The 18061-nt window shown below is 49.3% G+C and overlaps 1 protein-coding gene across 3 annotated transcripts in view; it reads right to left on the minus strand.

Moving 5' to 3' along the window:
• ANKRD27 (ankyrin repeat domain 27) overlaps positions 1 to 18061 on the minus strand; it is a 60671-nt gene that overhangs the window by 24628 nt on the left and 17982 nt on the right. For 2 of the 3 annotated variants that reach the window (XM_070770897.1, XM_070770898.1), the window contains exons 3-16: positions 16330 to 16440; positions 14302 to 14458; positions 13432 to 13586; positions 12894 to 12953; positions 11627 to 11680; positions 11460 to 11525; positions 11296 to 11372; positions 10349 to 10470; positions 9220 to 9298; positions 8435 to 8564; positions 3672 to 3764; positions 2127 to 2254; positions 1543 to 1625; positions 525 to 640 (exon numbers count right to left, since the gene is read on the minus strand). In XM_070770897.1, coding sequence (XP_070626998.1) covers positions 525 to 640; positions 1543 to 1625; positions 2127 to 2254; positions 3672 to 3764; positions 8435 to 8564; positions 9220 to 9298; positions 10349 to 10470; positions 11296 to 11372; positions 11460 to 11525; positions 11627 to 11680; positions 12894 to 12953; positions 13432 to 13586; positions 14302 to 14458; positions 16330 to 16440 — 1431 coding nt within the window. Of the gene's footprint in view, positions 1 to 524; positions 641 to 1542; positions 1626 to 2126; positions 2255 to 3671; positions 3765 to 8434; positions 8565 to 9219; positions 9299 to 10348; positions 10471 to 11295; positions 11373 to 11459; positions 11526 to 11626; positions 11681 to 12893; positions 12954 to 13431; positions 13587 to 14301; positions 14459 to 16329; positions 16441 to 18061 lie in introns of those variants that run through there. The other variant, XM_070770900.1, reaches the window with a different exon arrangement.

Consider the following 18061-nt stretch of genomic DNA (forward strand, 5'->3'; position numbering starts at 1 on the left):
AGCAAAAAAAGTATCATGCATCTTTCCTGCAAAAAAGTTTAGAGATCATTAAAAAGAAAAAAAAGAATGGATATATGCATAACTGATTCACTTTGCTGAAACTAACACAACATTATAAATCAACTATACTCCAATAAAAACTTTTTAAAAAAGAAAAACAACCCCCATCAATCACTAGCAGGAACGGAGGCACTTTATGTACCGAACAACTTCATCTGAAATCGAAACATCAGTGACTGGCAAAACAATTTTGCTTTCCAGTTTCTGGACTGTCTTCTCACCATAGGTATTAAGTCTAAGGGAAAATCCATGTTGGGGCTCTATCTAAAATATTTCTAGTATCTGGGGGGGTGCCTGTCTTACCGCGGATTACCGTGACGTTTCTAATCTGCACCTAACAGCTTTGGCCCAGCAGACTCTGGGGGAGGCGCCAGAGACCCCAGGCTTGCCGTGACCTCACAGAGCCACGTGGAGCAGAGGAGAGGCCAGCCCTGCAAGGCCTCGAGCAGAGCCCAGCTGCTCACCGTCACGCTCTGATAGCCCTTCTGACACGCAAGGTGGAGCGGGGTGGAGCCGTGGTAGTCCGTGGCGTTTACCACCGCGCCCTTGGAAACCAGGAGGTCGATGAGGGACGCCTGCCCTGCAGAACAGAAGGGAAAAGGGTGGGCTTTCTGAAACCAGTGAGCGAAGCCACGGCTTTATTTCACCCTCTCATCTGCTGGCACGAGACATGCCAGGAGGTATCTTTCTGTGTGGGGGGAACCAGAGCTAACATCAAGTCACACGCTGCAGTCTCTGGACACCCTGGGGTGATGCTTCCCCTCTGGAGGGAGTTCGGCCCCACCCCCACCTAACACCCCTGCAGCAGCCACAGAGGGGAGGAGAAAAGAGCCTTAGATGCCCACAGAAGAGTCCAGGGTGCGTCACTTCAAGGGTGGAATACCGTGCAACCATGAAAAAAAAAACTGACATGGAGAAATGTTCTTACATATCTCCTAGTGGAAAAAAGCACCCCACAGACCGTGTGAGCCCCACAATATCATATCTTTTATATACACACACACTCAAGCATGGTGACGTTTCAGTCATGGATCAAAACAATCTTTAGACGACTGCAGGATGCAAGAGTTTACAGATGTTGTGTTTTCTACCTTGAATGTGCACTTTTATTTGTGCACTTTAAAAGACAGACAACTAAATTCAGTATCCTATGATAAATCATGATGGAAAAGAATAAAGAATAAAAAATAAAGATAGTAAAGTTATTTTTTTTAACAGGAATATAAGAACCTTAATTCAGTCTCATAGTTCAGATTCAAGCCTTTCCTGGCTGGACACCAGCCCAGAGCACTGTCAGGCATCCACACAGCCCGGACACATGCTCTTCCAGCCCAGGGACAGCACATGAAGGTCCCAGGGTGGGGGGCCTGTGATACAATCCCTGCCACCACCCCACACCGCCTCCCCCAGCATCCACGCTCTGCTGGGGCACCCTTGGCCCCCATCCCTTTGCCCTGAGAGCACAGAGGCTGGACCACATACCACAGAGGGCAGCCACATGGAGCGGTGTGTGACCCCTGTCGTCTCTGGAGAATGGAGTGACAACTGAGGGGTCATTCAGCCTCCTAAAAGGGAAAGAGGATACAGAGAAATAGACCAAGGTAAGGACATGCTGGGGCCCTGGGACCAGAAGACAGACCTCCGGTGTGATCCAAGTTGGGTCTCCTCTACAGCGACCCGGAGAGCATCAACCATGGCTTCCGCTGGGACCCTCCCCACACCCAGCCCTCCAGCCTTTGACACCCAGCCAAAGAGCCCGATAAAGATAAGAGGAGACCGAAAAGGTTGTGGGGAGGAGCTGACAGTCCTCCATCCAAAAACCCACTTTCCAAGGTAGGGGCAGGCCCTCTGCCCGCCTCCCCAGGTTAAGCAGCCCAGGAGGGTGCTAAATATTTTTATTTCATCTGATTCTCCAAAGAGGCGGAGGTTACCATCTCCAGTTTACAGCAGAAGCAGCAGAGTGCAGCAAGGATAAGTTTCTGATTCCAAATTGCACAGCAAACGAGGGGGAAAGTTCCACCCAGGCCCCGAGTCTCCCCCTTCCTGGTGCTGCGGGGCCCTCTTACCCAGAGACGAGTTTCTCACAGTCATCACAGAAACACAGAGGGTGACACATCTTTTGGACGGCATCTTTATCTTGGTCTTCCTGACTCAGAAGTCTCTCCACTTCCTTCTGGTTACCTGATGCAATGTGCTAAAGTGACATCAAAAACACTGTTGATACGACGGAACGATTCGTTCTCTAAACTGTGAATTTTTGAAGCATCCTTACAGAAACATATATCTATGTGTGTGTACTTAGTAGCTCACTTGTGCCTGACTCTTTGCGACCCCAGGGATTGTAGCCTGCCAGGCTCCTCTGTCCATGGGGATTCTCCAGGCAAGAATACTGGAGTGGGTTGCCACGCCCTCCTCCAGGGGACCTTCCCAACCCAGGGATTGAACCCAGATCTCCTGCACTGCAGACAGATTCTTTACCATCTGAGCCACCAGGGAAGCCCATCAATGTGTGGATGGATGAAATGACTTGTTCTCTGGGACTTGTTTCAAAATGATTTAGATGGATGGCGAAAGTGGGGCCAGGGGATAGAAATGAAACAAGATTAGGGAGATGGCTACATGGAGGTTCGTTCATCATACTACTCTCTTCTACTTTTGCAAATGTTAGGATTTTTCCATAACTAAAACAACGACAGTCTGACAAAAGTTCCAGAGCAACAGGCAAAGGGGGGACAATCCACCCTGAGGGTTGGCGCAGACTCTGACCCTTCTTTTAGATTACAATTGTCTTACAATCTAATAGAGCCTTGGCTTTCAAAAGAGCTGCAATTAGTAGGAGACCCCTGCCAACTGCAGGGCTCACCTCTGTGACTCCTGGATATGTTTCCTATGTGGAGTGAGACTTTCTGGGGCGCAGAGCTCATGGAACCCACTCTGGCTGGTGGCCTCCTGATGACTGCCTCCCAGGGCACCTCGCCAGCCTCCCCGTGGTAGATCAGATCCGAGGAGGGAGCCTCCTGCTCTGCCTGGGGGTCTAACCACCAGCAGGTGCTGTGTTCCCAGCCCAGCGCGGGCACACAGGTGTCTATCACACAGGTTGCTGGAGCTGAGAAGAGGCACTGATTCTAGCAGAGCTGCCAGTGAGGTGCCACTGAGCAGAGGGTGAAGAACAAGCTATGTTTCGCTGAATGGAGAGAGGAGGACAGCCAGGCAGAGGGTTCCACTCACAGGGGCCCAATCCAGCAGGGCTGCAGCACAGCTCACATCAGAGAAGACGGGCAGCAAACTGATCCCATGAGACCCCAGCATCCCTAGCGCCTCCTTGAGCACAAAATGGACTTCTGTGTTGAACTATGCAAACCACCCTGATGGATTCTACAGAGACTCAAGAGGCGGGGAAAGACAGAGAGCTCCTGGGACTTCCCTGGTGGTCCGGTGGCTAAGACCCCCAATGCAGGGGGCCCAGGTCTGATCCCCGGTCGGGAACTAGATCCCACATGCTGAAACTAAGACCCAGCAGCAGCCAAATAAACAAAAATAAATATATATTAAAAAATAAAAGACGGAGCACTCCTCACACATCTGCACCCTCGGGACCTCCCGTATCTTACCTGAAACAGGCAGTCGATGGGCGTTGAGGTCAGCTGAGACAGTAAGCTCATTCTCTGCTTAAGGAACAGTCTGTCACCAAATCCCTCCGACTCCTGCAGGAAAAGCCGATAAGCCATGTTCTCACACGTCATGAGCTGCAGTGCAGGTCCTTGAGAACAGAGGACCCGGGACGATCGGTGCTATCTCCCACAGAGCAGGCCCGGCGGTGCCTCTCCCTGCCCCCACTCAGCCGCACAGCAGACCCTCATCAGGCTGGAAGAGGGGCTCCCCGTTTACCTCTCCAGGAAGCGGGGCTCTGACAACAAATACCCAGCAGGGATGTGGGAGGTGGGTAGTGTACTGGCTGTGTGTGTGAGTGAGTGTGAGTGTGTGTGTGTGTGTGTGTGTGTGTGTGTAGAATGTAGCATCTCTAAGTGTGGAATGTGGCATGCACACAGCACTATCATCTCCAAGGCAACCTAGGTTGTCCTGGCCTCCCCCGCCTCTCACAGTATCACTCCTAATGCCTGCAGAGCTCTGTCCCCTGCGATGTATGTGGGCCCACAGACAGGAGACCTGGAGGAGGAAATGGCAACCCATTCCAGTATTCTTGCCTGGAGAATCCCATGGACAGAGGAATCTGGCAGGTTACAGCCCATGGGGTCGAAAAGAGTCGGACACGACTGAGCGACTGAGCACACACAGACAGGAGAACCATTCGACAGGCTGGTCTACGCGTCTCAGCAACAGAGAGAACGGCTGTGCATCTTGAACATACATATTGAAACATCAGACAACACGGCCCCTTGGCCCAAAGTCCAACAAAGTCTACCCCAACGAATAAACTTCATTGTGCAGATTATTTTTACCTAGATACAAAAATCCAAACAAATATTCTTACTTTATGAAGTCATTTCTAGAGACACTCAATGCTCACTTAAGCACCTGTGACTACTTTTCTGATGACAAATTAACTTCCTTGGAAAGAATGCTGGCGGAAGATGGAAAGAGTTGTTCTCAGCCAGCTGCTGCCAGAGCTCACCAAACCCTGAGAAAATGATGGGATCAGCTCTCTGTGGCCCCCTAAGTTCTGACGTAGGTGGTCTGGTTAAAAATAAAGCTGCCAACACTTCTGGGGTCCACTGCCAACCAGGGCCCCTCACACCAGCCGCCCTCACAGGGTTGTGTTGGCAGACAACAACCCCTCACCATTATAGCCGCCTTTGCTCCCGTTGACATCTGCTGCATAAACCTCTGTCGACTGTTTTATTCAGTGATTTACAGCTGAGCAGCTCAGGGTCAGAGAAACATCAAAGATCTTATTGCTCAGGTAAATCTGGGGCTCTTTCCTCCACTTGGGGTGACTATTTACAGGGCAGTGATGAAAAGAGATAGATCTTCTAAGATTGAATCTTCAGGGAAGAATGACCAGAAGAGATCACATATCAGCTAAGACCAATTTGGGAAAAGGGTAAACCCTATTTATTGGAAGCCCAGTAAAGCAGGAGTGAGCCAAAGCCTGCAAAGCTGGAGCAGAGAAGGGTGGAAATACTATTTGGGTTCTGTCCTATTTTTTTTCTGTCCACAAAGGTAAAAGTCACCCCAGTAATGATTATTTTCCAAAAGTTCAAGCCTTCACTAATGAACATACTTAAAGAATGTTTATAGTCATCTCAACAAGGATTATGTCTTGGGAAGAAAATTTCCGTGAAACTACATTAAAGTATATATAGTCAATAGGAAAACATTTGATTTAGAAACACTTAATGCTTTTCAGAGACCTCACCTGCTGTTTAGAGATACACCTGGGCTCTTTCCCCAGGAAATATCACGACCGAGCAGCTGTGACCTCACACACTTCTAGATGGAACTGCACCAAGGCAGAGACAACACCGCAGACGAAATCCCAACGCTGACATCACACACGACAGGTGAGCTGCAACGCCTGCTCTGTCCATACAGGTAAAGGCAGGCAGCTCTCAGGTCTGATCCCCTCAAGACCCAAGGGTCGGGCTCCATGGCTGGCCATGAAGATGATGCAACCTTGTCCCAAGTCTGGGGGTATCGACAAGCCTTCTCCCGGGAAGGCAGGACCAGCTGGTCTGACAGCCCAGACCAGAGGGGCACACTGGGCTGTGTACCCACCTTGCCCATCCAAGTTAACAGCCAGCCTTGGGGCGATCCACACAGAATACACCAGAGAATCAGGAAACGGGGACATCCAGATGAGGAGTGTTTCGAGAGCAAGGAAGTGCATCAATTATCACTTCATACGTTGAAAAGGCACTTTCAAATATCCCATTTAAGGACCTCCCTGCTGGTCTATTGGCTAAGACTCAGAGCAATGAAGACTGAAGATCCGGCGTGCCACAACTAAGACCCAGCCCAACCAAACTAAAATAAATAAGTATTTAAAAAAAAAAAATCTCATTTGATCCTCACAACCATCCTGCAGGGGTGAAATATGCAATATGCTCCCCAGTGTAGACAGGAGAAAGGACAGAGGCTCAGAGAGACAGACTTGTCCAAGGGCTAGACCCCAACACACACCAGCACAAGAGGTGCCCCCTCACATACTCCCCTGACCCCACTTGGAACATTTTCTGAAGGCAAAGCAGGTGTGAGAAGCTGAGCAATGGTGTCCGGTCAACCACCTCTTTATTCTCTGGCCAAAGGGCTTCAAGGGCTGGCGATCCTGCCTACACGTCATGGGAAGCGAGATAGCAGGATGGCTGCGGGACAGGAAGCGGGCAGCAAGGGGACAGGAGCACCTTCAAGAGGTGGGTGCCTCCCTCCAGGTGATGAGGCCCCATCAAGGAGCACGAGGCGAGGCCTCTGCAGGGCAGTGGGTCCAGGAGAGGAGAGCAATCAGAGGGAAAGGACCAGAAGGGCAGGGCTGTGATGGAAAACCTCCCCAGGCAGGCACCATGGGAACAACGTGCGTTCCTGGAACCTCACAGCAGACGATTCAACCTGGGACTTCTCACTGCCCAGCTCTGGAAGTGAGCGGCATTTCTGACTCTGGGGACACATGTGTATGCAGAGGCGCCTGTGTACACCACATGTACATTCTGAATGTTAATGGTTTCGCCCGAATTAGAAGCAACTTTTCTTGAGAGTCGCACAAGACCCATCGGAGATGAGATGCATGCATGCTAAGTTGCTTCAGTTATGTCCAACTCTTGCACAGCCTCTAATTTTACCTGTGTGTGTGCTTATATTCAGGCTCAGTCATGTCTGATTCTTTTCGACCCTTTGGACTGTAGCTCACCAGACTCCTCTGTCCATGGGATTTTCCCAGGCAAGAATACTGGAGTGGGTTACCATTTTCTCCTTCATGGGATATTCCTGACCTAGGAATTGAACCTGTGTCTCCTGCATTGGCAGGGGGATTCTTTACCACTGAGCCACCTGGAAAGCTCCTGTATATGTGTATGGGTGATCAAATCAAACCCAGACAAGAGCAGAACTTAATTCTTCAGCAAGTACCAGGATAGTCGGGCTATGTGCCAAGAAGTGCAGCAGAAACTCAAATTTTGGTTAAAAATATAATTGTGTAAGCACAGAAAAAGACATCTACCAAAATGTTAATAAAAGTCATTCGCAGCTAGTGTGCTTATAGGAGGCTTTTGCTGTCTTCACTGCAACTTTTTATATATCAAATATTACTGCTAAGTCACTTCAGTCGTGTCCGACTCTCTGCGACCCCATAGACGGCAGCCCACCAGGCTCCCCTGTCCCTGGGATTCTCCAGGCAAGAACACTGGAGTGGGTTGCCATTTCCTTCTCCAATGCATGAAAGTGAAAAGTGAAAGTGAAGTCGCTCAGTCATGTCCAACTCTTAGCGACCCCGTGGACTGCAGCCTTCCAGGCTCCTCCATCCATGGGACCCTCCAGGCAAGAGTACTGGAGTGGGGTGCCATTATTACTTATAAGCAAATATTAGTTTTCTAATCAGAAAAAAAAAGAAAACTATCCTTTCTGGAGAAAGAAACAGTATGCAATGTTATCTACAATATCATTTCAATTATGTAAGATATACATGGCAAGGAAAAAGACTGGAAAATACATAAACGTGTTAACAGTGAATGAATTCATGGAACTGCTTGTACCCAAGTGTCCCCATTTGAACAGCCTTATGTTCTTTTTCAGATGTTTCAACTTGTCATTTACTTTGGGGAGCTTCCAACATCAGGGGGGCATTAAGATTGAGTGTGAATGTTCAATCCTTGGGGCTCTGGGTTTTTAATACAGAAATCTCTCCATTCGATTGATTTCAATTCTGCAATTTCTGTGAGTACTCTCACGTTTTGGTGGTGGGTATAATGCGAAGTAAATCAGCAGTGAAATCTTGGTTTAAGCCTCTCAGTTCTCGCGGGAATATAATGGCCTCTGCCAGTCTAAGTTCATCAACGAACCAAGGAAATTACAATAGGGCCGCTGAGTCCTTAAAACTGCAGACATTATTAATCTCATCTCTTGCCCAGCATGATCAGGGTACCCTAATTCACCGCTTCTGGTGCCCCCTTCTGCCTGTGTGCATTCGAGGATGACCAGGATTAATGAAGCAGGAGATCAATGAAGTGAGAGCCAAGGATGACCTGCCAACTTTCACAACCTACCGACTGCTTCGTGTTCAGTCTGCCAGGCAGTTTTTAAATGGCTGAGGCCCCATTTTCTTGGGAGAGCATCTCTGATCCTCCTCCTCCACACCACCCTGAGAATCCCGCCGCACACACCATGGCACCCACAGAGAAAGGGCAGGACAGGAGGGAGCTCTTACTGGCTTAACAGAGAGGCTTCCCTGCCGAATATATTCGATTGCAGCCTCGATTGAGGTCAGGCAGTATCCCAGTTCATCTTTGGCTGAGCTGCTAAATCTGAAGTTTTTGATGTAACTCAAGTTTGCCATCCTAATAAAAGGAAGAAAACAGTTTAATTGCTATATACCCCCATTAACACTTTGGTAGAAATGATGCTATTGGCTTGGTCACAAAGTCGGTCAGCTCTGGGGAGCTAAGGCCGCTTCCCCTGGGATCTTTATTTAGATGGAGTGCAATTAGGGAAATAATTGGGACTCCCCTGGCGGTCCAGTGGCTAAGACCTTTTGCTCCCAATGCAGGTAGCCGGGGTTCCATCACTGGTCAGGAAACTAACCTAGATCCCACATGCTGCAACTATGACCGAGTACCGCCAAATAAATACATATTAAAAAAAAAAAAAAAGCAAAAGACGTAAAGTCGCTTCTTCCTTTCCTGCAACGAGCTAATTTTTAGGAAGCTGATTTTTTCTATGGTGAATTTGGGTTTCTGTGAGAAAAGGATGGGCTTTGGAGCCAGACAGAACTGGAGCTCACTTGCCTCTCAGCTGCTGACTGGCCACATGTTCCAGAGAGAAACGTAAGATCTCTGGGCCTCACTTTCCCCACCTGCAGGTGGAATGACAGATGCCCTTGCAGGGCAGGTACCTGGCTCCTACAGGGCGCTCAGCTTCTAGAGTGATACCAGAACCACCCCAGTGCAGTGCTGCCATTTTGAAAAAAGTTATTTTAACAAAAAAAAATATTACCAATTAGGGATCTCTGTTTTCACAAGCAAATACAACAGGACTGACAGCAGATCATCAGCACACATGGTCTCCAAGTTAACTGCAAGCGGGAAACACACATTCAGGGCCATCCTGGGACGCAAATGGACTGACAGGCGTTATCAACTCCCCACCACCGTCCAACCCACAAAACCACAATCCCGGAAGATGACACATCGGGGAGAAATTCAATCGCACAATTTCCTTTCTAGTGTCCTGAATAGATGTCAGACTCCAGGAGGAAATGAATGCCTCCTGAGAACATGTGCAGAAAACAGCAAGCTCCAAGCAGACCACCCCTTGCTACCTGTCCCCAGCAATCCCAGGACAGGGAAAGAGCCCAGGCAAGTCGGTGATGGTGGATACGACTCGAAGGTGTGCCAGGATCACTGCCAGAAGCCTCTTTCCTCCTGAGATCATTGCCATTTTATACACTGCAGAGTCCAGGGCTGATGGGCAACTTCTCATTGAAATTTTGTTTAAGTAATCCAGTCACACATTTAAAATTCCAAATGGTGCAAAAGAGCAGACCATGCATGGCTCTCCCATCCGTGCCACCCAGACTTCCTCCCCAGAAGCCACTTCTGTTGGTTCCCATGTATCATTCCAAGAGAGGCTATGATCACCCCACTGTATACATATATGGGTATAGAGCCACCCCCTTTGTGCAGTGTCCTGGAAGTATACTGTACACACTCCTGTTCATTTTATTTAATACACTTTGAAGAGCATCCCTACTGGCCCACAAAGATCTGCCTTCTCATTAATTTTTAGTTTTTACTTTTAATAATGGAAAATTTTAAGTATACAAAATTAGAACAACCTAACAGTTAAACTCCCCTGTACCCATCACTAGCTTAGCTTGTTTTTGAGGCCACTGCTTCTCCACCAGCATTTCCTTACCTAAAGATGCCTAACCTACCCCACTACCCCCTACCCCCATTACTAGGCACCCACTCTGCAGAACAGGCTCTGGGGTGCTCATACGGGAATACTCTACTACACATCAGCCCATCTCTGTGGCCCTTTAAGATGGCACTGCTCCCCAACAGATGTTTGCATCTGGACTTTTGCAGCCACCGCCCTGCCAGCCCCTTCCCTGAGCACACACCTCTCTGGCTGGGAGACTGGGTGATCAGCTGCACCACCTTCCGCAAACAAGCCAGCTTCTGCTGCGGGGACGTGCACCTGTTCAGCTGAGCCAGCTCCCTCTTTGCGCGAGGTATGTTGAAGCTGCAAAGTGATTTGGGACATGACCATATAAGACCACGGTGTGAAGGCCCTCCTTCTTGGTAATCACAAACCTCAGATTTACATTTCTCACGGCAAACCATAAGTAACGGCAAACAGAAATAGACACTCAGAAGTAATCTGAGACAGTAGCAAAACCCAGCAGCTTTCAAGGTCTCGAGCAGGCTGCCAGGTGATGTAGCTGCACCAAAAAATTAGGGGGGAAAAGAAATCAACAATCCTTAGCTTCAGAGTGAAATAGGCCAAAGGGGGGGAAAAATTAGACAAAGATATTAGACATTTTTGTATCCTGATGAAACAACTCAAAAGGAGGGGCTCCAGAGAATTTTCTGGCAGTCCAGGGCACGAGAATCCACGCTTCCACTGCAGGGTGGGGTGAGGGTACAATCCCTGATCGGGAAACTGGGATTCTGCAAGCCTCAAGCTGCAGCCAAAAAAAAAAAAGAAAGAAACAAAATCAAAAGGAGGTGCCCCTAAGGCAGGGGTCCCTCAGACCAGCAGGTGACGAGAGATGTCAGTGTGCAAGGCCCACCTGGGTGAGCTGCACGCCCACCCAGAGACCAGCTGTGCACGACCCCACCTCCTCCGGCTCCCACCCACTGGCACGCTGGAAGTTGGGTGCAGCAATGTGCCAGCTCTGAAACACTCATCTACCAACTTTAAGCCTTTATCTTTGGTCACAAATAACTGCCCTGCTCCACAGTCTGAACCACGTCACCTAGAGCTGACGCTGCTACTGAGGGTCCCGCTTCTCGGACACAGCGGCCCAGGCTCCGAGGACGCCAACGCTGCAGTGTAAACCCTTACCTGAACTCAGGTTTCACACCGATATCCTTCTGCTGAAGATCTTGAAGGCTCCTCGTGATTTTGTTAAAGGCAGCATCCTAACGAGAGATTTTAATGAAGCTTCAAATGTCTGAAAAGGCTTAGAACGCGGCTTCCGTCCTGCATGGTGATGACACAGAACCTACCTCTGCTGCCTCCATGGTGCCCACGTACTTGAATATCAGGTCATAAATATCATGCTGGACATACATCTGTGAGGTCAACAGGTTCAAGAGTGTGTGTGTGGGAAAGTGGGCAGCAGAGGAGGCCCCGGCCCTGGACCTCCTCGCCCCTCACTTCCCAGGGCCCTTACCTCTACCGCCTGCTTCATCAGGTTCATCTGGGCCTCCTGCTTGGCGAGCACTTTCTGGAGGACAAGGAGAGGACAGTTACAGAGCGTGGACTGGCCTGGGCCAAACCACACGTCTCTGTTTTGGTTTTGGTTTTGTTTTCTTAATTGAAGTATAGTTGATTTACAGTATTAATTTCTGCTGGACAGCAAAGTGATTCAGTTATACACATACATATACATATATATACACACATTCTTTTTTCTATATTCTTTTCCATTATGAAAAGATTTTTTTTCTATACTCTTTTTCTTTTCTATATTCTTTTCCATTATATAGCCATTCTTTCCCATGATATTCTTTTTCATTATGGGTCATCAAAGGATTTTTAAAAAAAATATGCATTTATTTATTTGGCTGCACAGGGTCTTAGTTGAGGCACTTGGGATCTTTAACTGTGGCACACAAACTCTTAGTTGCAGCGTGTGGGATCTAGTTCCCTGATCAGGGATCAAACCCAGGCCCCTGCACTGGGAGCACGGAGTCTCAGCTACTGGAGCACCAGGGCAGTCCGTCATAGCATATGGAATGGAGTTCTCTGTGCTATACAGTAGGACTTGGTTGTTTATCCTTTCTATATGTCGTAGTTTACAACTGCTAACCCCAACCTCCCCCTCCATCCCTCTCCCAACCTCCCTCTCCATCCCTCCCCCAACCTCCCCCTCCATCCCTCCCCCAACCTCCCCCTCCATCCCTCCCCCCCAACCTCCCCCTCCATCCCTCTCCCAACCTCCCCCTCCATCTCTCCCCCAACCTCTACCACCATCCCTCTAACAACCTCCCCCTCCATCCCTCCCCCAACCTCCCCCTCCATCCCTCCCCCAACCTCCCCCTCCATCCCTCTCCCAACCTCCCCCTCCATCCCCCCCCAACCTCCACCACCATCCCTCTAACAACCTCCCCCTCCATCTCTCCCCCAACCTCCCCCACCATCGCTCCCCCAACCTCCCCCACCATCCCTCCCCATCCTCCCCCTCCATCTCCTCCCCATCCTCCCCCTCCATCCCCCCCATCCTCCCCCTCCATCCCTCCCCATCCTCCCCCTCCACCCCTCCCCCAGCCCTCTCCTCCCTGGCAACCACAAATCTGTTCTCTGTGTCTGTGAGTCTGTTTCTGTTCCGTAGATAAGTTCGTTCATATCATACTTCAGATTCCACGTATAGTTGACATTGTATGGTATTTGTCTTTCTCTTTCTGGCAAGTCTCTCTTTTGCAGGCCATGCTGCTTACCAGGTGGGAGTCCCTCAGCAGCTGCTGGAGGCATTTGGTGTAGAGAGCGTTCACGGAGTCCTGCGGAATACAGAGCAGAGAGGCCATCCTCAGAATCTGAGGCCACGACACTGAACCCAGGATGGAGCCAAGAGAATATCTCACAAAGTGGATTTCCTGGGCAAAAAGCTCTAAGTCCTAATGCAAGCTTATCAAACTAAGTATGTGATTTTTTTTAATTAAGTATGTGATTTTTTTTCCCAATTTTTTTTGGGGTGTCTACGCATTAAGAGTAGGAAAAAAAATTCCCCTTAGGGTTAACACAGATGATAACAATATTCATCGTGATACTTCTCTGTGATTTTTCAGGTTTTCTACTGTGCTTATTACTTTTTTAGGTAACAAGAAACATTTAAACAGAATCCAACATTTTGTTGGACGTTTAAATGTTCGCTTCAGATATGTAAACGTTGCCAACAGAGGTGGCAGCAAAGTGGCAGAGTGATCCTGGTGTTCTGAGCAGGGCACGCCTATGGCAAAGCAGGGCTCAGCCACTGACTATGTGATGACGGAGGCTCTTCCGTTCACACTCTCTGAACGTTCGCTGGAAAGAGGTGATGTTCCTGTCAAATCTCTCCGCGTGTCTTCCCAAAAATTCTCTCACATCTTCGATGGTTTTCAGGGAAAAAGAATCTGAGGATGTCGAAGGCTCTTCTGAAAAAAAAGAGACAAGCGGGTCAGGCTGGCTGAAGCCATTGCTGTTTCCTGAAGAAAAGAAGTCCCACAACCCTTTGCCCTGCTCCGCCAGCTCCTGGGTCACCATCTACCACAGGAGGAGAGGGATAAGCTTATTTCAAGACATCACCCAACAGTGGCCCAGGTGTGGGTCCAGGGAGCCTGGCCCTCTTGAAGCCCTTTCCTGGGACAAAAACCTGAACTCTCCGGGATCACAGGCATGGCCTGGGAGGTTCTGGTGATGAAGCCCTGATTCTTGACAATAAGACCTCGGACAGCATTTGGTACATCATTATCTCAATTTTCTTGGAGCACCGAAGAATTATATTATCTGTTGAAAATAATGAGATCTCAGAGAGGCACGGCAGTGGGGCTCCGTGACTAACAATGCCATAAAAGACAGTCCTGAAGCCGAGGCCCAGAGACAAAGCCAGGGCTGCCGTTTTGCACAGCTCCAGGGCGTGACATTCCCACTGAGGTCACATGTAGCCGCATGTGATGTGGCCTCACCCACATCACGCTGGCTCAAGATGACTTTCCGATCTATGTTCCAGGGGGAATTCTTGTAAGCAGTTATGCAGGTTTCTCATGGGCTCCTGAATATCTTATGAGATGTTCATAACCGCTGTGTCAGGAAGAAGTTCCGCAAGCAGGTTTCTCCCAGTCAGGAGAAAGGGGTTTTCTCCCAGAATACCTGAACTCTCTCTCTTTTCCAAAGGATGGGCTATGCACAGTATGCTGAAACTTTCTTCTTTCTCATTGTAGAAAGTTTCTTCAAAAAGAATGGGCACTGAGAGAAGACAGGCGAAACCAGCTCCTAGTTTAATCCTGTTTCCTTGGATAAAGACATCCTAGAACAAGAGACAGGTCACTGCACCAGCAGCCGCTGTGACCACCAGCCCCTCTCAGCCTGGCCACCATCAGGCGCTTCACCCCACCCACCTACCCACCTCTCCCCCAGTGTGGTTTTCAGGAGGGCAGCAATACTTCAATCTTCTTTCCTCCTTGTTCACCCTGTTATGGTGGCTACATAATACCCTGACCAATTTCATATGTCACAACAGAAAAGCATTAAGCTGTTCCTTAGAGAAGAAGAAAGCCTGTGTTCTCTGGAAAAAGAAAAAGAAGGTTCTCCTCTCTGAATAAGAGATCAGAATGACCCAGATGACCCAGAGGGGTCGGAGGATGCTCGCTGCACCCCTCCTTGGCTCATCACTCTGGCCGTGGCTGGGGTGCCCGGGGAAGACCAGCCACGATGAGCCTGGTGCTTCTGTTCTCCTGGTGGATTTGGGTACCGGGAAGTGAACAAGTAAACTGATGCACAGCTGTGGTGAGCAGAACCCTGCAGGAAAACAGCAGCCTGCTCAGGGGCTGCAGGACTGCAGACTCCCCTCTCCCACGCTGGCACACTGTACCCACCTCCTGTCCCCCCCAAGCACCCACAAGCCCCGGCTAAACCAGTGTGGGCCCCCACTGCTGACTGTGGGTAGGCTGGGGACCACAGCCATTCCTGACCAGGGACGGAACTTACCCCTCTCAGAAACTATCTGCTTCCACTTAAAAAAACAAACAAACAAGAAAATGCCTACCCCAAAGTTAACATCAACCATGAGACAGACAGACGTCACATACCTCCGGACACAAAGTACTGGGATAAAGCACCCTCCAGTAGGCATTCTAACTGAAAACGCTTAGCTGTGATCTAACCAAGGCAAACATCAAAGAAACCCACACTGAGGGAGAGTTTACAAAGGAAGACAAAAATGTCAATGTCATCAAAGACACAGGCCGAGAATTGTTCCAAAAGAAAGAAACTAAAAAGATAAAAACTGCATGATCCTGAATCTTAAAAAAAGGCCTTTTTTGCTCTAAAAGGGTATTACAGTTAGCACAGTTTATTTAAGGACAGTATGTTGGAGAAGAGTATTCTGCCAACCTGAAATTTTCTGAGTATGATCACTGTGCTGAATTATATGAGAGACACATTGTTTTGAAGCCCAAGGGACAGGGTGTCTGCAACTTATTCTCACTCTTTGTGAAAAAGGTTCAGAAAAAAGTAACAATATGTGTGTGTGTTAACAGATAGAAAGATAGATAGATGGAGGTGGGGAGATGAAACAGATGTGGCCAAAAATGCAAACAGCTGACCAGTCTGGAGAGAAAGCTATGTGAATGCTCTCTGTACATTACTGGAACTTTCTATAGGTTAAAACTTCCTGTGTCATTGCTGTTGTTCAGTCACTAAGTAGCGTCCAACTCTGCGACCCCATGAACAGCAGCACCTCAGGCTTCCCTGTCCTTCACTATCTCCTGGAGTTTGCTCCAACTCATGTCCATTGAGTCAGTGATGCCATCTGACCATCTCATCCTACAGGTTTCTTGAAAAATTAGAAATTCATCTCTGATCCCAAGGGCACAGGGATAAACAGCTTGCTCTGACAGGGCCTCTCTGAGGAGGTGTCCCAGCGACTCCTCAGTTCCCTGGCAGAAGCCTCATGGGCTAAGGGAGATGTGACCAGCACCACCTCCAACTCCAGGCCACAGCCAGGACCCTGCTCTCCACGGCCAGCTTCTCTTCACTCAAAGGCAGCAGGGCTGTTGTGGTGTCAAAGCCACCAGGTAACACGGACAAGAAAGGGTGAGCAGCAGGATTCCCTCCCCTCCCGAACTCTCAGACGCTGAGTGAGTGGTCCTAGGTGACCCGTAGGAAATGAAAGAATACCTTTCCATCTAAGGTCTGAAAGTGTTCTTCCACTGGAATCAAAATATAGGACTCAAACTGACAAGTAGACTGAATTCTGGTTGACAGGCTTCCTTTGCAGGGTACTAACACCTGGAAAAAAAAAATTAAGGTGAATACTAAACAGATGTGTTGTTTACAACTTCAGCGGAACGGGATGTATCCAAAGATGCTCCAGCTGGAATTGCAGTGGAGACCTGCAGGCAGACAACCCCTGGGGCTACTGGCCAAAGCAGCAGCAGCTAATCTCTTGTCTCTGTGATGGAAGCCTGGATGGACGTCTCATCCATCCAGGATCTCAGGGGTGAGGGCAATGGAGGTGGGGGGGCCTCGGTCCCACCCCGCTGGGCCCCTCCCCAGAGCTACCCCAGGTGGCGACTTTGTCCTCAGCAGGCTCAGGAATGATTCCAAGTGAAGAAAGGTTTGAAGGGTACAGAAAAGTGAAACTAAAAGATGACACGTAACCCCACCACCTTCACGATAAACACAGCACATTGAAGACAGTTTCCTTCCCATCTTTTTTCTATGCTTTTTTTAAGCCCGATTGTGATCACAGTTGGTTGTACCAGCCACAGAAATACAGTTTCCTAGCTCAGGCTGCCACCTCCACCAGGGATATTTCAGGTGCCAGACTCTGTCTTTGGAGCAGGTTCAACCTGAAACGTGAATTTTGGTCCCACCGTGGCCACCACGTTGACCTGATTCCAGCCTCTCTGCTCAGTGCAGCAAAGGAAAGTGCCCTGGCATCCACGCATCTGTGCGTGGCCCGGGGACTCACATTTAAGAGGAGGCTCTCAAGTGCACCTGGAAGAAGACGACCAAGGGGGTCGACCAGGTGGGCCCCTGACCAGGGCCCCGACTCCTGAAGCCGCTGGAACGAGACAAGGGGCTTCTGCACTGTCCCCATCATACAGACAAGGAAACTAAGGCTCAAGGGAGTTCAGCAACTTGTCCTAGGGTACAGAGAGAGTGGCAGAGCCATGTCTTAAACTCCTGCCACCCACACCCATCACTGCCCTGTCCTGAGGCCTCCTGGAGGCCAGTGCTAGGAACACAGCCCAGTCCCTGCTGGAGTTCCCTCTGCAAAGACACCATGAAACTCTGGGGCCTTAGAGCAGCTGTCATCAGGAGCTTCCCTAGGTAGGTCAGAAAGAGCAGCATGGCCTCTCTCCCCACGAGGGACAGGGGCACACCAAGTCCTCAGAGCAGGAAAGGGAGGCCCTCGTTGATGAAAGATCACCACTGTGTATGAAGTGGCCTTGCCCCTCCACAAAAAGTCAAGACTGAATCAGACCCAGAACTAGACTTAGCTACCAAGTTCAGGAAATACAAAGACCAGAGGACTTTGGTGAACACCAACACAGGACTGCAACTGGCGAAAGCTAGAAGGTAGGAAAGCCTACGGGATAAATGACCTGGATACATGAATTTCAAGGAAAGAAGGAAAATGAGGAAAGAAAGGGATACAGCTAAAAAGAAACTTAAGGGACTTCTCTGGTGGTCTAATGGTTAAGAATCTCCCTTACTGATGCAGGGGACGTGGGTTCAATCCCTGGTCAGGGAACTAAGATCCCACATGCCATGGGGCAACTCAGCCCTCGTGCCACAACTAATGAGCCTGTGTGCTCTAGAGCCCCTGCTCCACAACAAAGGAAGCTTGTGAGCTGCACCGAGGGAAGGCGTGTGCACTGCGACAAAAACGTGCAGCTGGAAA

Source organism: Bos indicus, chromosome 18 (genome assembly GCF_029378745.1).
Source record: "Bos indicus isolate NIAB-ARS_2022 breed Sahiwal x Tharparkar chromosome 18, NIAB-ARS_B.indTharparkar_mat_pri_1.0, whole genome shotgun sequence".
Classification (NCBI taxonomy): domain Eukaryota; kingdom Metazoa; phylum Chordata; class Mammalia; order Artiodactyla; family Bovidae; genus Bos; species Bos indicus.